This window comes from Peromyscus californicus, unplaced genomic scaffold, assembly GCF_007827085.1.
Source record: "Peromyscus californicus insignis strain IS unplaced genomic scaffold, ASM782708v3 Scaffold_2__1_contigs__length_46816999, whole genome shotgun sequence".
NCBI classification, from domain to species: Eukaryota; Metazoa; Chordata; class Mammalia; order Rodentia; family Cricetidae; genus Peromyscus; species Peromyscus californicus.
In genome coordinates, this window is record NW_026294540.1 from 37,899,553 (window position 1) to 37,921,675 (window position 22,123).

At 48.4% G+C, this 22,123-nt stretch overlaps 1 protein-coding gene across 11 annotated transcripts in view; it reads left to right on the top strand.

The window, feature by feature from the left end:
* The window catches only part of Trrap (transformation/transcription domain associated protein), a 97,249-nt gene that overhangs the window by 36,810 nt on the left and 38,316 nt on the right, over window positions 1-22,123 (top strand). For 6 of the 11 annotated variants that reach the window (XM_052754422.1, XM_052754424.1, XM_052754425.1 and 3 more), the window contains exons 24-45: window positions 212-429; window positions 535-732; window positions 1,475-1,735; window positions 2,378-2,539; window positions 3,766-3,862; window positions 5,291-5,412; window positions 5,642-5,812; window positions 6,822-6,890; window positions 9,368-9,421; window positions 9,525-9,545; window positions 11,114-11,233; window positions 12,877-12,996; window positions 13,887-14,051; window positions 14,136-14,317; window positions 14,843-15,041; window positions 15,439-15,567; window positions 15,961-16,227; window positions 17,410-17,616; window positions 17,750-17,908; window positions 18,003-18,134; window positions 19,730-19,840; window positions 21,157-21,303. In XM_052754422.1, the coding sequence (XP_052610382.1) occupies window positions 212-429; window positions 535-732; window positions 1,475-1,735; window positions 2,378-2,539; window positions 3,766-3,862; window positions 5,291-5,412; window positions 5,642-5,812; window positions 6,822-6,890; window positions 9,368-9,421; window positions 9,525-9,545; window positions 11,114-11,233; window positions 12,877-12,996; window positions 13,887-14,051; window positions 14,136-14,317; window positions 14,843-15,041; window positions 15,439-15,567; window positions 15,961-16,227; window positions 17,410-17,616; window positions 17,750-17,908; window positions 18,003-18,134; window positions 19,730-19,840; window positions 21,157-21,303 (3,311 nt within the window). The remainder of the gene's footprint in view (window positions 1-211; window positions 430-534; window positions 733-1,474; window positions 1,736-2,377; window positions 2,540-3,765; window positions 3,863-5,290; window positions 5,413-5,641; window positions 5,813-6,821; window positions 6,891-9,367; window positions 9,422-9,524; window positions 9,546-11,113; window positions 11,234-12,876; window positions 12,997-13,886; window positions 14,052-14,135; window positions 14,318-14,842; window positions 15,042-15,438; window positions 15,568-15,960; window positions 16,228-17,409; window positions 17,617-17,749; window positions 17,909-18,002; window positions 18,135-19,729; window positions 19,841-21,156; window positions 21,304-22,123) is intronic. The other 5 variants (XM_052754427.1, XM_052754429.1, XM_052754431.1 and 2 more) reach the window with 2 other exon arrangements.

Consider the following 22,123-nt stretch of genomic DNA (forward strand, 5'->3'; position numbering starts at 1 on the left):
CTGACCTCTGCGTGTGTGCCATGGCATGTGGACCATGGCACATGCATGCCCACATACAGTCTACAGAATAATAAAATGTGATTAGAATACCTGTGCTGGCTTCAGTGAGTCCTGAACCTCGGGGGAAAATGAAGCTGAGTTGTAATTGGAAGTCATGCGCGTCCCTATGAGTGACCTCCGCTGGTTGTGTGCCTGCTCCCTCTCTTTCCAGGTCCTTTCTTGCTACCCTGCTACCAGGTGGGCAGCCAGCCCAGCACGGCCATGTTCCACAGTGAAGAAAACGGGTCCAAAGGAATGGATCCCTTGGTCCTTATCGATGCAATAGCTATCTGTATGGCTTACGAAGAAAAAGAGCTGTGCAAGATTGGGGAGGTGGCCTTAGCTGTGATATTTGATGTGGCAAGCATCATCCTGGGCTCAAAGGAGAGGGTAAGGGCATCTGAACAGTGTCCTCTAAGTTTGAAGGTGCTTCTTCTAGAATCTGGTAGCTTCAAGATGGCGGCACCGTCTTACTCTGGGCTTGTTTCTCTCCAGGCATGCCAGCTGCCCCTCTTCTCCTACATCGTGGAGCGTTTGTGTGCTTGCTGCTATGAGCAGGCCTGGTATGCAAAGCTGGGAGGTGTGGTGTCCATTAAGTTCCTCATGGAGCGGCTCCCACTCACGTGGGTTCTCCAGAACCAGCAGACATTCCTCAAAGCTCTGCTCTTTGTTATGATGGACCTGACTGGAGAGGTAGGTTACGGGTGCCCCCGAGGCTCAGAAGTGGCACTGCTCATGAAGAGCTGATCTGCCTGCAGAGCTCTTGGTCGCAGACACTCTCTCCAGCTAAAGACTTTGACACTTGGTTTCATGATAGCATCTCTGGTAGAGGGACAGCTCCTAACTCATGTTATCTCCAGGTACTGTCCCTGTTACCTCAGTTCAGAGTGGATCTGAAGGGAATGCTGCCTCCTGGGCACTGCAAAGGTCCCCGCAGGCGTGATATTGTTTTTCTTGTTTCTTAGTTTTTGTTTACATACTTTATTGAATGGGGACTTGCCACAGCGTGAGTGTGGGGGGCAGAGGACAACTTGTGGGAGTTTCTTCTCTACCATGTGGGAATCAAACTGGGGTGGTCAGGATGGACAGCAAGTTCCTTTACCCTCTGAGCCATATTGCTTGCCCCAGGCATGTCATTCGTTATTTATGAACCCATGCAGATCTCACTCATCCTGGTAGAATCTGGTGGGCTTGCCAGGATCTCTGGTTAATGCCAAGGTCATGTCTAGATGACCTTTTCTGAAGGGCAAACAGGAAGGACCTACAAGGAGGTAATTTTCACCCAAATGTGCCAAGTAGATGCTATATAGTGGTCTTTCTCCTTGAAGCTGGCACAGTGGCCATGAGCTCCATCCTCCCAATGTATGTGTGTAGACTTGGGAGTCTGGTGAGTGGCATCACCCTACACTCCTTCTAAGGTCTCTCCCACCTCCAGGTTTCCAATGGGGCAGTCGCCATGGCAAAGACCACCCTGGAGCAGCTCCTGATGAGGTGTGCAACGCCTCTAAAAGATGAGGAGAAAGCTGAAGAGATTGTGGCGGCTCAGGAGAAATCTTTTCACCATGTGACCCATGATTTGGTTCGTGAAGTCACCTCTCCAAACTCGACTGTGAGAAAGCAAGCCATGCATTCGCTACAGGTCCTGGCCCAGGTCACTGGGAAAAGTGTGACAGTGATTATGGAGCCACACAAAGAGGTAAGATTCTGGCACAGACAGTGGGGCTCTGTGTGCTTCACATCTGAGCTACAAGTACCGCTTGGTTCATGATTCTCTGTCTAATGAGCTCTTGCATATATTCTCCGGAACCTTCAATGTACAGATAGCTGTGTGTGTCCACAACTGTTAGCAAGAATAGAAAGAAGGCTGGTTTCCTGGGTGTGTATCAGCGTGTGGAATTTTGTTGTTGTTTTTGTGAGGTCACTCGAGTGTGAGGAGCTAAGTGTACTGACATGGTCTTCACTGTAGCTCTTTTTTAAAAAAAAAAAAAAAAAGATTTACTCATTTATTTATTATGTATAGTATTCTGCCTGTGTGTATCCCTGCAGGCCAGAAGAGGGCACCAGATCTCATTATAGATGGTTGTGAGCTACCATGTGGTTGCTGGGAATTGAACTCAGGACCCCTGGAAAAGCAGTCAGTGCTCTTAACCTCTGAGTCGTCTCTCCAGCCCTACACTGTAGTTCTAACATGATATGTCCTCCCCCTAATGAAAGTTTAGGCCTCTGTAATGACTTCTTGTCCCAGTTTTCAAAGTGGCTACTGTGGACTATGAAAATGAAAGGCCTTTGCTTTTTGAGGGGCACCTGACGAGTGGCACCCCTGCTTGTTTTTTTCTAGGTCCTTCAGGACATGGTTCCACCAAAGAAGCACCTGTTGCGTCACCAGCCTGCTAATGCACAGATCGGTCTGATGGAGGGCAACACGTTTTGTACAACGCTGCAGCCTCGGCTCTTCACAATGGATCTCAATGTGGTGGAGCACAAGGTGTTCTACACAGAGGTATGTGTGTGCAGGTGTGATGTTGATGACTGACTGCTAGCCTGTGCTTGATGTCAGGCAACTTTCAGAACAGGCTTGGGCAGCTGCAGAGATAAGCGGCTGTAGCCTGGCACAGCACTTGGAGCAGGTGTGTTGCTCTGGGGATCCAAGGAAAGGTGGTACCCAGAGGTATCAGCCCAGGGTTACCTTGCTCTGGATTAGCATCTACAGCTTCTGACTTGATTTTAAATATATTTTATTACTTAGTGGTGTGTGTGTGTGTGTGTGTGTGTGTGTGTGTGTGTGTGTGTGTATGCATGCATGTATGCCACATGGCAACTCACAACTGTCTGTAACTTCACCTTCAGGAGATACAACTCTATTCTAGCCTCCTTGGGCACCAGGCACATATGTATACATGCATCCTTTCAGGCAAGCATTCATACACATAAAAAAGTAAAACTAAATTTTTAAAAGAAATGGTAAAGCTTAAAAACTAGTTTTCCAAGACATGAGTAGGGAGAAAGGGGAAATATTAATAGAAAAAGCATGTTTTAGATACTAGACACAAAGGTGCCTATGAGCCACCAAGTGTGGATTTGTAGCTGGTGGCTTCCCAGTGGCCATTGGCATCCCCCTGTATCCTTTCCTGTACAGCTGTGGTGATAAAAATAACAGTGGCAAAGAACACTTAAGGGAAAAGGGTTTTTTAGCTCCCAGTTCCACTTATAGTCTATCACTGCAAGCAGGTCCAGGCAGGAATGTAGAACAGTCAGTAGAGAGAGTAGAGTAGAGCCTGTGCCCAGGGAATGGCGCTGCCTTGTTCTGGCTAAGGCTTCTTACATTGATAACATAATCAGGCAGTCCCCCACAAACATACGCACAGGCCTGCCCCATTGAGACTCTTCTTCCCAGTTTGACAATTAAAACTAATCATCACAAGGACGTGACACCATGTGGCCTGTGGCCTGTCAGTCCACGGGGAAACACTGACTATTCTAGGGTTGACAGAAAACTGATGGTGTCACAACCAGGCAGGTGTGATCTAGGGTGGCTTAGCTGAGTTTGACTTTAGGGTAAGGAAGCAGGGCCTCAGTTGATTGTTGAAATTCTTTAGGCTTTGAGTTGAGTTTCTGGATTAATTTTGTTGCAGTGTTTGTGGCAAATTGATGCTGTGTGTAACTCGGAATCTTTCTGTTCCCCGCGGAGAAGTGGGACAAACTAAAAGCTTCTTTTTTCTGTGCTAGCTGCTGAATTTGTGTGAGGCGGAGGATGCGGCTCTGACCAAGCTGCCCTGTTACAAAAGCCTTCCGTCACTCGTGCCTTTACGGATTGCGGCATTAAGTAAGTGCATGCCTGTGAGAATCAAGCTGTAGAGCGTAGAATGGTCATACAAAGAATCTGGCAACCTTCATCGTAGTTAACCTAAAATGTCTAGTCTTGTTGGTCTTTCAAAGATAGAATCAGAAATTGTGTTGGTTGTCAAGTTGTACCAACATTGCTAGGATTTAAGTAGTTAAATAGTTTGTCTTTAATAAATGGACAATTTTGCCGGGCGGTGGTGGCACACGCCTTTAATCCCAGCACTGGGAGGCAGAGCCAGGCGGATCTCTGTGAGTTGGAGGACAGCCTGGGCTACCAAGTGAGTTCCAGGAAAGGCACAAAGCTACACAGAGAAACCCTGTCTCGAAAAACCAAAAAATAAATAAATAAAAATAAAAAAATAAATGGACAATTTCTCTGCATTAAACCCTTATTCTGTGAATTTCTTGAATCAGGCTGGCCTCCAACTCAGAGATCCACCTACCTCTGTCTTCTGAGTGCTGGAATCAAAGGCATGCACCACCACCACCCGGCCCTTTTTTTTTTTTTTTTTAGATTTATTTTTATTATTGTGTGTGTCTGTGTGCAGATGCCTGTGGAGGCCAGAACAGGACATTCACTTCCCTAGAGCTGGAATTATAGGAGTTGTGAGCTAGCCTATGTGGGTTTTGGGAACTGAGGTTGGATCCTTTCTGAGAGCAGTATGCACAGTTAGCAACTGAACTCTCTCTCCCACCCCCTTTAGAGGGTTCTGAATGACAGAAAGAGTGTTTGAATCCCGTTTCCTCTCAGTTTTCACCACAAATGAACTTTTGCTGTTTGGGGAAATGTGCTAGATCAGGACTGGTTAATCCTTGTCCTAGTTAGGTTTCTGTTGCTGTGGTAAAGAACATGGCCAAAAGCAACTTGGAGGAGAGGGTTTATTTCATCTTACAGTTTACAATCCATGGTGAAGGGAACCTGGAGGCAGGAGCTGGAGCAGAGGCCATGGAGGAGTGCTTACTGCCTTGCTCCCCATGGCTGCTCAGCCTGCTTTCTGATATACCCCAAGGCTACCTGCCCATGGATGGCATCGCCCACAGTGGGCTGAGCCCTCTCACATTAATCATTAACCAAGAAAGTACCCTACGGACCAATTTAATGGAAGATCGCATATTCTTCTGTCTTTGTTTGTTTGTTTGTTTTTCGAAACAAGGTTTTCTTGTGTAGTCCTGACTGTCCTGGAACTTGCTGTGTAGACCAGGTTGGCCTTGAACTCAGAGATCACCTGCCCCGGCTCCAAGTGCTGGGATTAAAGGGGTGCACCACCAAGCCCAGCTCTTTTGTCTTTCTCATGGCAGCTAATAGGAGGGAGGGCTAATGGCTTGTGATTGGTAGGATCCTTTAGAGAAGAAAATTACGGAGTTGTTTCTTGGGTGAGGAATAAAAATGTACTTATTTCCCCCAAAGATGCCCTCGCTGCCTGCAATTACCTCCCACAGTCCAGGGAGAAAATCATCGCCGCGCTCTTCAAGGCCCTCAACTCCACCAACAGTGAGCTGCAGGAGGCTGGAGAAGCCTGCATGAGGAAGGTGAGTGTGAGAGCCACACCTGCAATCCTTGGGCTGCAGCGTCTCTGCCCATGTCGTAGAGAATCTTGAAACGCAGTAAGGCTGAGATCCAGGCTGTCAGTACTTCCTGGGATGCCTGAAATCCGTGCTCCCTTTTCCCAAGGGTAAACTGACATTCCCTGTTGGAGCTGATAAATTCCGTTACTCTGTCTGCCACCTGTTTCTCTGGGTAACTTTCCTTTTTGACTAGTTTTTGGAAGGTGCCACCATAGAAGTAGATCAGATTCATACGCACATGCGGCCTCTGCTGATGATGCTGGGAGATTATCGGAGCTTGACACTGAATGTCGTGAATCGGCTGACCTCCGTTACTCGGCTCTTCCCCAATTCCTTCAACGATAAGTTTTGCGATCAGATGATGGTAAGATATATGGATGTAAACTTATTCCATAATTCCATAATGCACTGAATAAATGAAAAGACTTGTAGAAATAAACAACATTCATACGGTTTAAAATGCAAAAGGTGGCTGGGTATGGTGGTACACTCTTTCATTTAGTCCCACTCTTGGGAGACAGGCACGTGGATTACCGTGAGCTTGAGGCCAGCCTGGTGTACACAGCAAGTTCCAGGCCAGCCAGAGCTACACAGTGAGACATTGTCTCAAAAAAATAAAACAAATTCCAAAATACTCAGTTTCTCCCCCACCCTGTCTCCCCTCCCAAAGGTGGCCTGTGTGTCCTTCCAGGTGGTCTGCATTTGTCATAGGACATGTGACAGTTTTTTCAGGTCTTCAGTCATCTACATGCTTTGTCCATTAGCATACCATTATTTTTTATCGCTGCTCTGGGGCTTCTGCATGGTGTTAGTGAGCTTCACAACACCTCATTCATTGACAGATCCCCAAATGGAGTCCTTTCTCCAGCCTCTGATCGAAAGGAATCCATGTTTATCTTCCCTCCCTCCCCCACTGCCTCCCCCCACCAGGTTCCCTTCAGCCACAGTAGCTGGTGGAGCCCTTGGTGCTCATCTTCCTAGAGCACACTCTCCCTCCCTCCAGTCCCTTAGACGTCCCAGTGTCTACAAGAGCCCCTCATCCCCAGCCCCACCTCTCATCAATACACATGGGCTTGTGCACAGCACGGACCTTGAAGCTCCTGGTCCAGATGAAGTCTCTGCTTCCGCCCCAGTCTGGCACGGGATCCAGAGAACAGTGGTGGGAACTGGAACTGTGGTGTCAGTCAGGATGCCTCCAGCTGAAGCTCAGCCTTTTGTTGCAGAACAAGACCCCACACCTGTTGGTCTCTTGCTGGATGACTAGACTGTTTCTGTGATGGGAGCCCAGGGAGATCAATGACTGTGGGTTTCTGCTGAAGGGCAGGGTTTCCTGGAAGTTGTTCTGAGGATGTGGTTTTTCCTCTTTTCAACAGCAACATCTGCGCAAGTGGATGGAAGTGGTGGTCATCACCCACAAAGGGGGCCAGAGGAGTGACGGAAACGTGAGTGACCAGCTTGTTTGTGGGAGGGTTCCCACGCTCGACAGCTGATACTGGCAGTTAATGGTGATGCACGCCAGAAATAGAGATCACAGTTGATGTGCAGTGTGCTGTAGTGCTCCTAATGGCTGAACAACCTCCTTCATGTTTCTTTCCCATCTCCCTTTTGCTCACTTTAATGTGACGTTTCTGTTGACAAGCATTCCAGAAGTATACAGTATGTTTCCATTTTACTAGCCTCTGCAAGGTTGTATCTTCTCTATTGTTTGTTACATGGTGGTCCTTCCCAGCCAGTTGTCACTTCCTGGTGTCTAACTAAGTGCCCGATAGAAACTAAAGCCTTCCCCGAATACCTGCATGGGTATTTTCTAGGAACAGCCTCCTCACACCTCCGCTGTTTATTACAAATGAAATGACTAGCGCACACAGCAAATTGACATTGTTTCCAGGGAAACTAATATAACTAAGTCTTCTTAAATATCTGATGTCTGGCCTGAAAGTCTCTTGTCTCTTAAAAATGCCAGCTTTTTTGCTGTTTTGACTCTAAAATTGTGTATGCTAATTTTTACAATATTTTCTCTAAGTATGATAGTGGGTCCCCCACTGGACCCCCCTGGGCATGGCTCTTGTCCCCTTTGCTTCCTTGTTGGATGCGTTGCCTCAGTCCAACCCGGAATTTTTTTTTTTTGGCTTTACTGTGTCGTTTGTTTTGAACGTCCTGTATTGAAGGTGTTTTGTTTCTGTGTCCTGTTTCTGCTGCTTCTGAGGTGCCAGCTAAGCAGAGGTCAACCAGGATTTTAAACTTCTTTCCTGTAAGGCCCATGGGAAGATTTCTTACTTGTATATTAAAAATCAAATGAGGTTGGGTAGGAGAGCGGAGCAGAGAGAGCTGATGGAGCCTGAGCCCTGGGGTGGGTACAGCCAGCCTCTGCTGGTTCTCCCCTCTCATCTCTTAGATACCCACACAGACCTTCAAAAAATAAACTGGACCTTCAAAACACATAGTCAGTTCTAGAAAAGACATTTAAATTAACTCTCCAAAAATCAGAGGCCCATGAGATGGTTTAGCTAGTTAAAGGCTCTAGTCATGAATCCTGACAACTGGAATTCAGTCCCTGGGACCCTACAAGTTGTCTTCTGACTTCCACAACGTACCCTGGTGTGTGCCTGCATCCAGTAAATGGATGTACTAAGAACAATGTTTTCAGAACAACAACAAAAAGCCGGAGATCTAATGTGTGAGTAAATGACTTCTATTGGGTTAAAACAATACTGTGGACTTTTGTAGAATGTTATTTGGAGGTATGGGTTGAGAAAGCAGGGTATAGACATGTCCCCATGCATGGGGCACTGTCCTTGTGCAGTGAGTGCCCTACGTGAACAGCGGGGCAGAGTAGGTGACCATGGCTTTATTATTATTTCCACCCAGGGCCAGGCCACTGCTCAGCTCTTAGTTAGACGCCGTACTTGAATACATGCATAGCTGACTGAAAGATAAACACAAGCTCCTCTGTAATTTGATTTCTCTGGGGATGGAGCTTTGGTATCTTCCATGTCTTGGTGGCCTCTTTGACACTAAGCCTACACAGACCATGTGTGACACCTGTGCACACACGCACAGTGCCGGTTTACAGAGACTGCTTGACCACATAGCCCACTTCTGGGGACGCTCTAGTTTTTTCTCTGTTGCTGTGATAAAATACTCTGACCAAACACAGGTAATGGAGGAAAGAATTTATTTCAGTTTATAGCTTAACAGACCATCACTGAGGGAATCAGGGCAGGAACCTGAAGCAGAAACCGTGGAGGAACACAATTTGCTGGCTTGTTCCCAGACTGGCTCCCATGGTACCACCCACAGTGGCCTGGGCCCTCCTGTACCAATTAATGGAAGCAATTCTCCACAGATATGCCCACAGGCCAAACTGATGTGGGAAGTCCCTCAGGTGAGACACTAGGCTGTCTCAGGTTGACAGTTAATGCTCTGGCGGGCAGGGTGTTGCACTAATGGCCAAGTGCTCTTCATGGGTTGGGGGCTTAGACATGCCTGGGGGATGAGGCTGTACTGCCCGGTTCTCTCCTGCTGAGCTGGGGAAGAATTTTTGTCCTTGTTTTTAAAACTGTTTCAGCACTTGCCATAAAATCTTGAATTATTCACTCTGAGAAGGAAGGCTTTAAAGTGTGTTTGCATACAACAAAGTCTTACCATTTCTCTCCTTGCACAAGAATTCTGGAAAGGTCAATTTTAACTTCTGACTTAGGAAAGAACCCCAGGCTGTGAGACCCTGTCCAAGGGCTGTTGACATATGAGGGTGGAAGGCGTGCTTTCCACTTCAGAGCGTCTAACTACTGTGTGCTTTCTGATTTTCGTGCCTGTGCTGTCTTGTTAACCCCGATAACCCTGCCTGTGTTTGAGTATGTGGCAAGTTTCTCTGTCAATGACATCAATAGAAAAAGATGATTTTCCTCCCCATCCTCAGGAGAGCATTTCAGAGTGCGGGAGGTGCTCCTTGTCTCCATTCTGTCAGTTTGAGGTGAGAGCAACCTTATCTAAGTCAGTCATGACTTGCAATGTGAAGAACACTTTTTCCGTTTGGTTGCCCGTGTTTTCACGCTGTGCCTTTTGTTTTGGTTCAGCCTGCCATGGAAGGGGTAGAGGTGAGAACTGCGGTGCAGCTGCAGGAGGGGGTCGTTGTCGCACTGGTTTTGCCGTGACTTTGTTAGCTGTGTTGTGACCCTGTAGTGGACAGAGTGCCTTGTGCCCTTGAGTGCGGTGACCTGTACTGTCTTGTCTGTGGCGGAGCTGTCGTAGTATCATTGCTGTGAACTGTCGGATGCCAAGCATGTTCTCTCTCTATTAGGACATTTAAGCCAGATCCTACGTTCTTGTGTTTTCTGTGTGTCAGAATTGCAGTCTCTCAATGCTAGCTGAGACTGAACAGACTCCCCTGTCCTAATGTCATGACAAGTGCAGGCCGCCAGCAGCCTCCTGAGAAGAGTCCTCACAGGATGTCCAGGCCTGCGACAAGTTGGGGATGATTGCACCCTCTGTCTCTTGACGACTCACCAGTTCCCTCAGACTAGAAACAAGCTCTTCTCCTAACACACACACCTGCTCTCATGCATGCCCACACACTGATGCAGTTACAGCACTGTGTCCTTGGACAGCCGAGCTCAGCTTCCCCTTCTCTGCAAAATGGGGATGAGAACACCTTCTGGCAGTCTTACAGAAAGCAAAGGAGAATTTTTCAGTATTTCTGCTGAAAAAAAAATCTATGGCATAAATTACCATTGTTTAAATGTAACTTCAGGAGAGAGTGTGCTCTCTTTAAAGCCTTAAAAGTGAGGTGGGGAGATACTGAGCAGTCTATTTACAGCTCGCTTCCTGCTTTGATGTTTAAGCAGCATCTCATCCTCGCTTCAGGCTCCTGCTGGCCAGTGTCTGTCATCCATCCCCATTTTGTCCCTAAGAGCCACAGACACAACTCACACATGGAGTGTGGTGGCGCCTCTGGGCTCTTCCCCATCTAGCAGCCGGGGAGAAATGTCCCTTAACAGCAGAAGTAAAACTGAGACTGGGGTGTTGGGATGACCCTTGGAGCAGCCCAGCACTGAGTGGTCTGCACATGGTACAGTGCAAAGCTCAGGAGTCCCCACACACTAACAAGACCCAGCACAGCCATTTGTCAGCTTTTCTCTAGCCTGGCTGACAGATGCTCATCACCAGTCATTACTCACTATGGAGTTTAGTTTCTGGATAAACTTTTTTTTTTTTTTGAACTTCCATGAAGGCTGGGTTTTGAGGGCAGAAAGATTCTGTGCTCTCAGAACTTGGTGTCTTAGCAGTACACATGACAAGTGGATGGCACTCTCACACCTCGGGATGACTGATGGTCCCTGCCTCCATGAGAAGGGCTAGCTAGGTGACACAGGGTCAGCTCTGCCACTTGTCAGTGTCCTGAAAACAAAAGGCATAATACACACGTCAGGCACACTGAGCCCTATCCCCCAGAGACAGATGAGCTGAAGGTCGAGGGCAGTGAGTTTCCTCAGGACAAAACAGAGTTGTGATGTCACCCTGGTAAGTTGTGGCTTTTCCATGTTGACTCTGTGCTTCGGTGGCCAGCCTTGTGAATGTAGCTAGATGGTAGCAGGGTCTGTAGTGATTGCTCTCCCCATTCACAAAGCTCATTGACCTGTTTATGGTTTCTGGTTTTATTCATTAGGAAATGAAAATTTGCTCGGCAATTATAAACCTTTTCCATCTGATCCCAGCTGCACCTCAAACGCTGGTCAAACCTTTGTTAGAGGTTGTAATGAAGACGGAGCGCGCCATGCTGATTGAGGTACGGCCAGACTGCGGGTTCATTCTGATTTGCCTTCCATCTATTGCTTGTAGTATTTTTATTTTGTAATTTATTTTAAAATGTATTCACTTGACAGTTTCATACTGTATGTAATACATTCTGATCATATGTAGCCCTTCACACTCCCTCCAATTTCATGTCTTTCTGTTGTGTTGTGTTGTGACCTACTGAGTTTGACCAGACCACCTTCATAACGCTGTTAACATGTTCCTGTGTGAACTGGAGCGTGGGCAAACACACCAGTAACTGTGTGGCTGAAAACGGTTTTATTTAGTTAGTTTTTGGTGGTTTTTTTCCTTCAGTTTAGACTTTGTGTCTTAAAAATCAATTGAAGGGGCTGGAGAGATGGCTCAGTGGTTAAGAGCATTGGCTGCTCTTCTGGAAGACCAGAGTTCAGTTCCCAGTTCCCTGCATGGCAGCTTACAACTGTCTGAAACTCTAGTTCCAGGGGATCTCATATCTTTACACCAACGCACAGAAAATACATTTAAATAAATTATTAAAAAAAAGAACTGTTCCCTTTAAGTGGGATTTATGTAAAAAGAATCAATTGAATTTGTAACCCTTTCTTACCTCCCTCCCACTCCTGTCAATCCTCCCTCTTACCAACAGCCCCTTTCTGTGCTCTTTTGGTATTGTTTTGTGACCCATCGAGTTTAACCAGGACCGACCTAGTGACCACAGGCATGAAATGATCCACTGGAACCTGGTGGGCTCACCAGTCATGTCAGTCATGAAGATCGTTGACACCCTCATCTCCCAGAATCCATCAGTAGCTAATAGTCCTGCAGAGAGGGGTGAGGCCCATGAGATACAGCTCCGTCCACGACTGCCTATCGACAGGCCCACTCCTATGCAGCCTCAGCCCCTGTGAGATCACCACCAAGTTGGCTAGGCCCCACCCATCTCCCTGTTTCTGACTTACATGTTTTATTTTTCTGTTGCTGATTTCACAACCACCTCTGCGCCCTAGAGGGGATAGTGAAAATGCCCTGTTTAGGACTGATTACTCATCTCTCCTTACTCTTGATACCTTGAGCTGCCTGAGTCTCCACATCATTGGGTTTTGTTGTTGTTGATGTTGTTTGTTTTTTCTTCTTCGGAGCTGAGGACCAACCTCTACCACTGAGCTAAATCCCCAACCCCCGTCTTTGTTGTTAGTTATAGAGAGACCTTCTCTGATTAAGGCCGAGAGGAGCGTTTGTCTGGCATTGGGGCCAACATGGGGTCTTTTTTAAAAAACAAAACAGCAATTGCTGGAAAGCATCATTTTTTTCTTCCTTGCCTGTTTGTGTGTTGTATGGGCATACACGTGTCACGGTGTAAATGTGGAGGACGGAGAACACCTTGCAGGTCTTCCTAAGTATTCCAGGCTGTATGTACTTAAACTTGGAACCATCCTCTGCACTTAGCTTCCCAAGCGCTGGGACAACAGGACTGCTCTGCTGTGCCTGGCTCATTTTGTTAAAATGCTTTACATGAGAAAAATGGACAATATAAGGATATTGGTATTAATACTTAGTTGTGGTGTAATTGGAGGGGGTTGCATTGTTACCGGGGTGACTGCTGGAATGGCCTTAAGAAGGATGGTGTAGGTTGCATTTCTGCCCTATGTTTTGTAGGCGGGCAGTCCATTCAGAGAGCCTCTTATCAAGTTTCTGACGCGGCATCCCTCGCAGACAGTGGAGCTGTTCATGATGGAAGCAACACTGAACGACCCCCAGTGGAGCCGAATGTTCATGGTAGGAACCTGTGTGACTTGTGGGTCCCTGCAGAGTGCTGTCAGCCAGTGTGCTCAGCCTCTAAAGGCTCATGTGTTGCCACTGAGTGTCCTGGCTTTGTGTTTCTCAGAGGTCTGGATGTCAGGAACATCTGCAAAGCTGCAACCCGAGAGTTAGTTGGGAGGATTTGGGTGGTTGTAACAAACGAATACAGTTAGGCTTATAAATTCACAACCCAAAAATGGGATTGCTGTTGGAAAATGCCACTTTTTTCTTACTGTACTTATGCGTGTGTTTATGCCATATTGCATCTATAAAGGTCAGAAGGTAGCTTTCAGGAATTGGATATTTCCATCCCCCACGTGTCTCCCAGAAATCAAGCTCAAGTCGTCAGGCTCAGTGGCAGCTTCTTTACCCACTGAGCTGACTTGTTGGTCCTGAAAGCATCCTCCTGTTGTTTAAGATTTATTTACGTATGTGGGTGCCTTGTCTGCACTTACATCTGCACACCAGAAGAGGGCCTTGGATCTCATGGGACTACAGTTATAGATGGTTGTGAGCCACCATGTGGGTGTTGGGATTTGAACTCAGGACCTCTGGAAGGAAGAGCAGATGTGCTTTTAACTGCTGAGCCATCTCTCCAGCCCAGCATCTTTTTATTTTTTAACTTTTTGGAGGGGGCGTTCTCTGTGTAGCTCTGGCTGTCCTGGGACTGGCTGTCTGTCTCCTGAGTGCTGGGATTAAAGGTGAGCACCACCACTCCCAGCCAGCAACAGCTTTTCTAGAAGGAGGCTTTTGTTTTTGTTTGCCTTTTTGAAGAAATGACCAGCCAGGAATGGTAGGAATTGTATCTTCCCACCTTTGTGAGTTGGATCTGATCCAAGCAGCCTTCTTCATTCTTTTACTTTCAGAGTTTCTTAAAACACAAAGACGCCCGACCTCTGAGGGATGTGTTGGCAGCAAACCCCAACAGGTTCATCACCTTGCTGCTGCCTGGTGGAGCACAGACAGCGGTCCGCCCTGGCTCACCCAGCACCAGTAACATGCGCCTGGACCTCCAGTTCCAGGCCATCAAGGTAGCACATCTTCATTAGAACCCAAAGCCCCTTTGGTCAAGCAGAGCTGCAGGACCCTGGTGGTGATCTCCTCTCTCCTTACAGATCATAAGCATCATAGTTAAAAACGATGACGCCTGGCTGGCCAATCAGCACTCTCTGGTGAGCCAGCTGAGGCGAGTGTGGGTAAGCGAGACCTTTCAAGAAAGACACCGCAAAGAGAACATGGCCGCCACCAACTGGAAGGAGCCCAAGCTTCTGGCCTTCTGTCTGCTGAACTATTGCAAGTAGGTGCATTGACTTCCTCTGTCCAAAAACCTAGATTGTGGCCTTGTCACTGATGTGCCTGGTCTACAGATCCTTGGATAGTGTGGTCAGATTTGTTACAGAGGGTGGGTGGTAACTCAAGTCTTTAAAATGTGAGTCAGGGGTCTGAGGAGGGCAATGATTTGCACCTATCAGGGCCTGAGTTTGGATCCCCAGAAACCCATAGAAATGGCAGATGGGTATGGCAACCTGGCTGTAATTCCAGCCTTAGAAGGCAGAGAGCAGAGATGGGATTTCCCAGGGCAAGCTGGCTAGCAAGATTGACCCTAATCAGTGAGTTCCGGGTTTGAAGGAGAGAGAAGAGCAATCTGAGATGATTCCAGACATCGACGTTGGGCCTCCTACACACATGTAAAATCATGCTTACCCACATGCATGCCACACAGATGAGAAATGGAAAAAGACAGGGAAAAGGCGCAAACCTGGGTTTTGTCTAGTTGCAGAGTTAGCCCTAAGCTAACCTCTTCTTTGTCCTGGCCCTTCAGAAGGAACTATGGCGACATAGAGCTGCTGTTCCAGCTGCTCCGAGCCTTCACTGGCCGCTTCCTCTGCAATATGACCTTCTTGAAAGAGTATATGGAAGAAGAGATCCCCAAGAATTACAGCATCGCTCAAAAGCGCGCCCTCTTCTTCCGCTTTGTTGAGTTTAATGACCCCAACTTTGGAGATGAACTGAAAGCAAAGGTGAGCCCATCCTTACCAGGAGGTGGGGGCAGGTGCCAGGGCTCTTCCCAGGGAGCCGGGCTCATTCCAAACCGCCGCAGCTCTGCAGAGGCTTACGTAGTGGGCTGGTGAGTGGTCTTGCTGAAGCCACTGCTGAGTGACCAGACAGATCCTTTCCGTGTATTCAGAATAACTTGTCTGAAGGGAGGAGGGAAAGCCAGGCTGAGGTGGGCACTCCTTCTGAAGTTTTAGGCTGCCTCTGGCAGTTGCCATTTGACTGGAAGTCAAGATGAACAGTTGCTCCTGGTCAGGTCCTACCTTGATGATGCAGAATGCTTCTGCTTTGCCCACCCCACCCCCCACATCACCACAAAAAGTTCGCACAGCTCTGTTCCACTTCATGTTTTTCTTTCCCTAGGTTCTGCAGCACATCTTGAATCCTGCTTTCTTGTACAGCTTTGAGAAGGGGGAAGGAGAACAGCTCTTAGGACCTCCTAATCCAGAAGGAGACAACCCAGAGAGCATTACCAGTGTGTTTATAACCAAGGTGGTGTCCCCAGGAGCACCTCTGTGTGGCGAGCCCTTGCAGATGGGTGAATGTGTATGCCTGTGGTAGGGGTTTGTGGGAATGAGGTTTTCCTTGGGCTCCCTTACCTCACATGTGTGTCTGTGTCTGTGTGTCTGTGTGTCTGTCTGTGTATGTGTGTGCACACACACGTATAAATACAAATTGAGGTCAGAGGACAATTTGAGGGAGTTCAGTCCTTCTACCATGTGACTTACAGGACTTGAACCCAGGTTGTAAGCCTTGGCAGCAAGTGTCTTTATCCATTGAGCCATCTTTCCAGCCCGCAAAAGAATATTTTAAGGTTTATTTTTTAAGGATCAGACTTGTATGATCATAATAAAAATCTAAAGTGAGTTCCTGCTTCCACGTCAGGTCCTGGACCCTGAGAAGCAAGCAGACATGCTGGATTCCCTGCGTATCTACCTCCTGCAGTACGCCACGTTGCTAGTGGAGCATGCCCCGCACCACATCCATGACAACAACAAGAACCGCAACAGCAAGCTGCGCCGTCTGATGACCTTCGCGTGGCCTTGCCTGCTCTCCAAGGCCTGCGTGGACCCCGCCTGCAAATACAGCGGGCACCTGCTGCTGGCGCACATCATTGCCAAGTTCGCCATTCACAAGAAAATCGTCCTCCAGGTGCCTCACGGGCTCCCTCTGTCTCCTCGTGTTCTTCCCTGTTCTCCCACAGTACTCCTTGCTGTCTGGACAGTCTCATCTGCTCCTTTCCTGTCATCCTCTCAAAGCCACTTAAAAAACAAAACAAACAAAACACAACGGTGGGGAGTTACCCATTCCTGCCTTACAGGAACTATAAGAAACCGTCACTCTCGGACTCTCTTAATGACTCATGAAAATTGTAGTGGAAAACAGTTGAGGATGACGTCCCGGGAGTTGATGAGACAGGTCCTAACTCTAGCCCAGGCTGTCCTGGAACCTGGCAGTGGTCCTCCTGCTTGACAGTCCCCAGGCGGAAGCCATTATGAACAGGGACAGGAGTTGAGTTTGAGAAGAAATGCAGTGAGCGGGGAAGGTGGTGGCAGAGTGCACCCCCAGGGATGGCTCACTGGAGCAGCACGCGTGTTTGTAACTGAAGACCTGTGGTAGTGTGTGTGTTTTCACATTGAAAAACCGAGAGGGCTTTAAAGACAAACTCCACGGTGTGAGCCACCCCATCCCGGGATGCTTGCTCCTCCCAGCTGCTCTGCCGCGTGTTTCTTTTCAGCCTTGCTCACGACCCCCTCAGACACACCTGCTCACGTCACATCCCTGCTCACATTCCCCTCAGAAATCCCTGCTCACATTCCCCTCAGACACCTCTGCTCACATTCCCCTCAGAAACCCCTGCTCACATCCCCCTCAGACACCCCTGCTCGGTGCATTCATCTTTCTGATTTTGAACTGTTTATTTCACTTTGCTGTTTCTGTGTGTGTGTTGAAGAGAGAGAGAGATGTATGTGGGGGCACTTACAAGACAGCATCGTGAGTTGATTCCTTTATCTTTATGTGGATTCTAGGGGTTAAACTCAGGTCGTCAGGCTTATGTGGCCCTTAATGTGCCTAGTCATCTTGTGGGCTTCTAGTTCTGACCTTCCTGTGAAACAACCTTAAAAATATTTTATGTAGGAGAGTTTGGCCTGCATGTATGTATATGTATTTATATGTGTGTGTGTGTATACATACATGGTATGTGTACATTATGTGTTTATGTATATATGCATGTACGTACATACACATACAAACATGTATCATGTGTATGCAATGTACACAGAGAACAGAAGAGGGCATCAGATCTCCTGGAACTGGCATTTCTTTTTCTAGGTTTTCCACAGTCTTCTCAAGGCTCACGCAATGGAAGCCCGAGCGATTGTGAGACAAGCGATGGCCATTTTGACCCCAGCCGTGCCAGCCCGCATGGAGGACGGACACCAGATGCTGACGCACTGGACCAGGAAGATCATCGTGGAGGAAGGCCACACGGTCCCACAGCTGGTGCACATTCTCCACCTCATAGTGCAGCACTTCAAAGTATGTGAAGGGACAGCAGGTGTGCGTGGGGCAGTCTCAGATGCTGGCTGCAAAGCCCCTGCTCTTTCTATGATAAGGGTGGCCACTCACCTTTCAGTAAAGGCTAAGGCCGTGTTGGCCCCTGTGTCTGCAGGTATACTACCCGGTGCGGCACCACTTGGTACAGCACATGGTCAGTGCCATGCAGAGGCTGGGCTTCACCCCCAGTGTCACCATCGAGCAAAGGAGGCTGGCTGTGGACCTGTCTGAAGTCGTTATCAAGTGGGAGCTGCAGAGGATCAAGGACCAGCAGGTAGGACTCTCAGCCTTTGCTGTCATCTCTCACTGCTCTTACACTTCCGGGAACCAGTCAATAAAATCTGGTGTGTCTGTGTGTTTTCACACAGCCGGATTCTGACATGGACCCAAACTCGAGTGGAGAGGGCGTCAACTCTGTGTCATCCATTAAGAGAGGACTGTCTGTAGATTCTGCACAGGAGGTGAAACGCTTCAGGGCAGCCACCGGGGCCATCAGTGCAGTAAGAATTTGTGCTTTCCTCCCGTGTACCTGCCGTCCTCGGGGACGCTGCATCTAGTCCATGCATGTTGAGCGTTCTTGGGCCAACTGCTCTAGAGCAGCTGGGAACTGGCAATGGCCCCAGGGCACAACACTCACCGGAGGTCCTTCCCATCTCCTGACGTTCCCCTTCACTGGCGTAGGACCAGCAGGAGTCTGCTAGCTATTTGCAGTAAAGGCCACAAGAGGACATTGGGGGGTCACAGCCTAGGCTCTACCAGTGTGAGGCTGAGAACATGCCTGTTGATGGAGTGCTTGCTTAGAGTCTAGCAGTAGGGCTCGGGGTGAGCGCCCAGTAGACACCTGCTGGGGTGGGGTGGCTCAGTGGTAGAGCACCTGCCTAGAATGTCTCTGTGAAGGACTGGAGGTGTGGCTGACTAGAGAGAGCTTGCCCAGCATGTGTAAGGCTCTGAGTCCTGCTCATAGCAAACCAGAAACCAAAACAACACCCTTGAAGTGAAAATGTTGAGAATGTGTCCACTATGCCCACTTTTTTGTTGTCGTTGAGTTTTTTGAGATGGCGTTGTTCTGTGTAGCCCTGGCTGTCCTGGAACTTGCTCTGTAGGACCAGACTGGCCTTGAATTCAGAGATCTGCCTGTCTCTGCCTCCTGAGTGCTGGGACTAAAAGCAAGCGCCACCACTGCCCAACCACTTTATTTTTAAAAGGACAACTCATCTGGTTTTTTATTTTTTGAGAGCAGCCTCCTAGAGGGTCTTGGGCATCATCTCTTCACTCATGGTTAGGATGATGGCCCTGGGAGCCTTGAGCTCTGTTCTTGCCTGGCATTGGGCTTGTGGGCACTGGCCTGGCTGACACTACTTTGTCCAGCTCTTGCTGGCCTACCTGCTTAGGTGTTTCCACAACTGCCCAGGACTAAGTGGAAACCTGGACCCTCTCCTCTCGGCCCTGTCTATTTCCTGCCCCCAGCGTCCATCACCTGCACTGTCAGTCAGTTTCTGCAGCTCCCTCCCTCTTCTGATTGCTGCTTCCATTTCTCTCACTGTTGCTAATGCTTTTCACAAAGCACAATACCAAAAGCTCTTTTTTCCTACCTTAAATGAGGGGAAGCAAGGTGAAGGGTGTGCTGGACCTCTGTACTGGTTTTGTAACTACTTCATGAATATTTTGATCATTTAAAACTAAAAATGAGGTCAGACTGCCTTGCTGGTCCTCGACAGAGCCCTGCTGGTGGCGCACATCCCTTTCACTCTGCCCTCAGGCAGGTCTTCCCTCAGTCAGAGTCTCCAGGCCTCCTCTACACTTTGTCTGCTGCTCCGACGTTTCTTCCCTTGCCACCAGCTCCTTCTCAGGCACTCCGCGTCTTTTCACGGCCATGTTCCCTCTGGTTGTCTGTCACGTGAGCCATCCTCCTCACTGCCAGTTAGTGCCCCTGCCAGGACTGTGTGCTTCACAGAGCAGAGGTCCTCCCCTGGAGTCCTTCGTGCCCACAGTCTGGAAAGTGCCAGTGCTTGTCAGCTGGCAGGCTGAGTCAGCACCCTGTGGGGGATGACTGCTGTGGAGACCCTTCCCACTCTAAAGGACAATCCTTTTGCAGGTGTTTGGGAGGAGTCAGTCGCTGCCGGGGGCCGACTCTCTTCTTTCCAAGCCCATCGACAAGCAACACACGGACACCGTGGTCAACTTCCTCATCCGAGTGGCTTGCCAGGTATGGACTGCATAACAGCAGCTGCCTAGTGACCCTGCAGCACGGAGTCTGTGACCCGGCCTGAGAGCAAGTCTGCCACCTAGATGCCAGATTGTTCTGATGTTAGACTTGCCTTATGTTTCTGGAGCTTGCTCTGTCTCTCAGGCTGGCCTCTGATTTATAACCCTCCTCCTTGAACCTTCTGAATGTTGGAATTAGAAGTGTGTGCCACACTTGGCTGCCTGTCTTTTTATTGGTAGGCATGTCTGCCCCCAATTTCTCCTTTCGGTCTTAATGAAATAATGGCATGACTTGGGGGAAAATTAGCATCTATTTAATATGTCACAGAGAAGTCACAGGACAACGTGTGGGAGTTGGTTCTCTTTCCATCACATGGAAATTCAGGTCGTCAGGCTTGGGGGCAAGCACCCTACCACCCAGCCACCACAGCCCAGCTTATCTTACAGTTTGCGTCTTGGCATAGTTAAGGGATCTTGGCCAGCGAGTCGACGTCCTTGTTTTCTTTGCTATATTAAGTTGGGCATGGAGCATAGCTCATGGCATTGAGTTGACCAGTCTCCAGGGATCTGTGCAGCTTGTAATTACCTGTAGCGGTGCTTATAGCTTGTGCTCACCGATCACATCAGTATTTATGTTCTCACAGAGTTGCTGGGAATCTAGTTCTGTAACCTGCCATTTTTGTTTTCCAAAATCTAATGTAAATAAAGTTTTCCTTAGAAAAAAATTCGGGGGAGGGGGTTGCGTGCCATAGAGATGGCTCAATAGTTAAGAGCACTGTCTACACCATGGGACCTGGTTTGATTCCCAGCACGCACATTGTGCCTCACTATCTGTCCCTCCAGTTCCAGGGGGTTCAACCCCTCTCCTGGCCTTTGCAGGCACGGCATGTACATGGTAGACTGACGTACATGCAGGCAAAACACTCAGACACACAAAGTCTCAAAAATTGGGGCTGGGTTACTCAGTCCTTAAAACTGTCAAACAAAACACTGTGTTTTGTGAAATACCGGAGATTGCTACGAGTTGTGAAGAATCCTGAGCTGTCCAGCCGGAAGATCCCTTGTTTCCTTGCATTTCAAGGGGTTCTGGGTGCGGGTATCCTCTTCTGGGAGTGGAGGCCCTGCTCTCGCTTACTGCAGACACCTACTGCAGGGGAGTGTGTGGCTGAAGAGACCAGAGGGAGAAGCCAGGTGTTGGGAGATGCATGGAAGGCAGAGGGCTAGGATGCATGGGTGCAGGGACATTTGAGAACAGTGTCGCTCTCTCCCTGTACCTGTAAGCTTGTCTTCAGTGACCAACCCTTGGCGTTTTTGTAGGTCAATGACAACACCAACACTGCGGGGTCACCTGGAGAGGTGCTGTCACGCCGCTGTGTGAACCTTCTCAAGACCGCTTTACGGCCAGATATGTGGTCCAAGTCCGAGCTCAAACTGCAGTGGTTCGACAAGCTGCTGATGACTGTGGTAGGTGTAGGGGCTGTAAGTTGATGCTGTCACCTGGCCTGCTGTGGACATCGCTTCTGAGTCTACAACTCAGCTTTGATGTGTGCCCGCTCTGTGACCTCTTCCACTCTGTCTTCAGGTCTCAGTCAGCCCAGAGTGCTCAGACTAAATCAACAGTGTCTTTCATATTTCTTTTTTTTGGTTGTTTGTGTTTTGGTTTTTCGAGACAGAGTTTCTCTGTGTAGTTTTGGTGCCTGTCCTGGATCTCATTCTGTAGAACAGGCTGGCCTTGAACTCACAGAGATCTGCCTGGCTCTGCCTCCCTAGTGCTGGAATTAAAGGCATGTGCCACTGCTGCCCGGCTGAGACTTAATAATTATGAAAACTCAGCCTAAGCTTAGGCTTGTCCCACTAGCTCTTATAAGTTAAATTAACCCATGTTTTTATTAATCTATATTCTACCACATGGCTTTTTTCCTTTCTTTCACTCTTGGACTTTTTTTTTTTTTTTTTTTTTTTTTTTTTTGGTTTTTCGAGACAGGGTTTCTCTGTGTAGCTTTGCGCCTTTCCTGGAACTCGCTTTGGAGACCAGGCTGGCCTCGAACTCACAGAGATCCACCTGGCTCTGCCTCCCGAGTGCTGGGATTAAAGGCGTGCGCCACCACCGCCCGGCTCACTCTTGGACTTTTATTAAAAGGCCTAGCATAGATACCTGCTGCTTGGGTCCACAAAGAATTAAAACACTGCTGTCCAAGGTTTAAAAGCTACAAGGGGCTCATGCTGCTGACCTCACTGCTATATGTACATGATAATGTGTGTAAACCACAGGAATGGAAGTTTC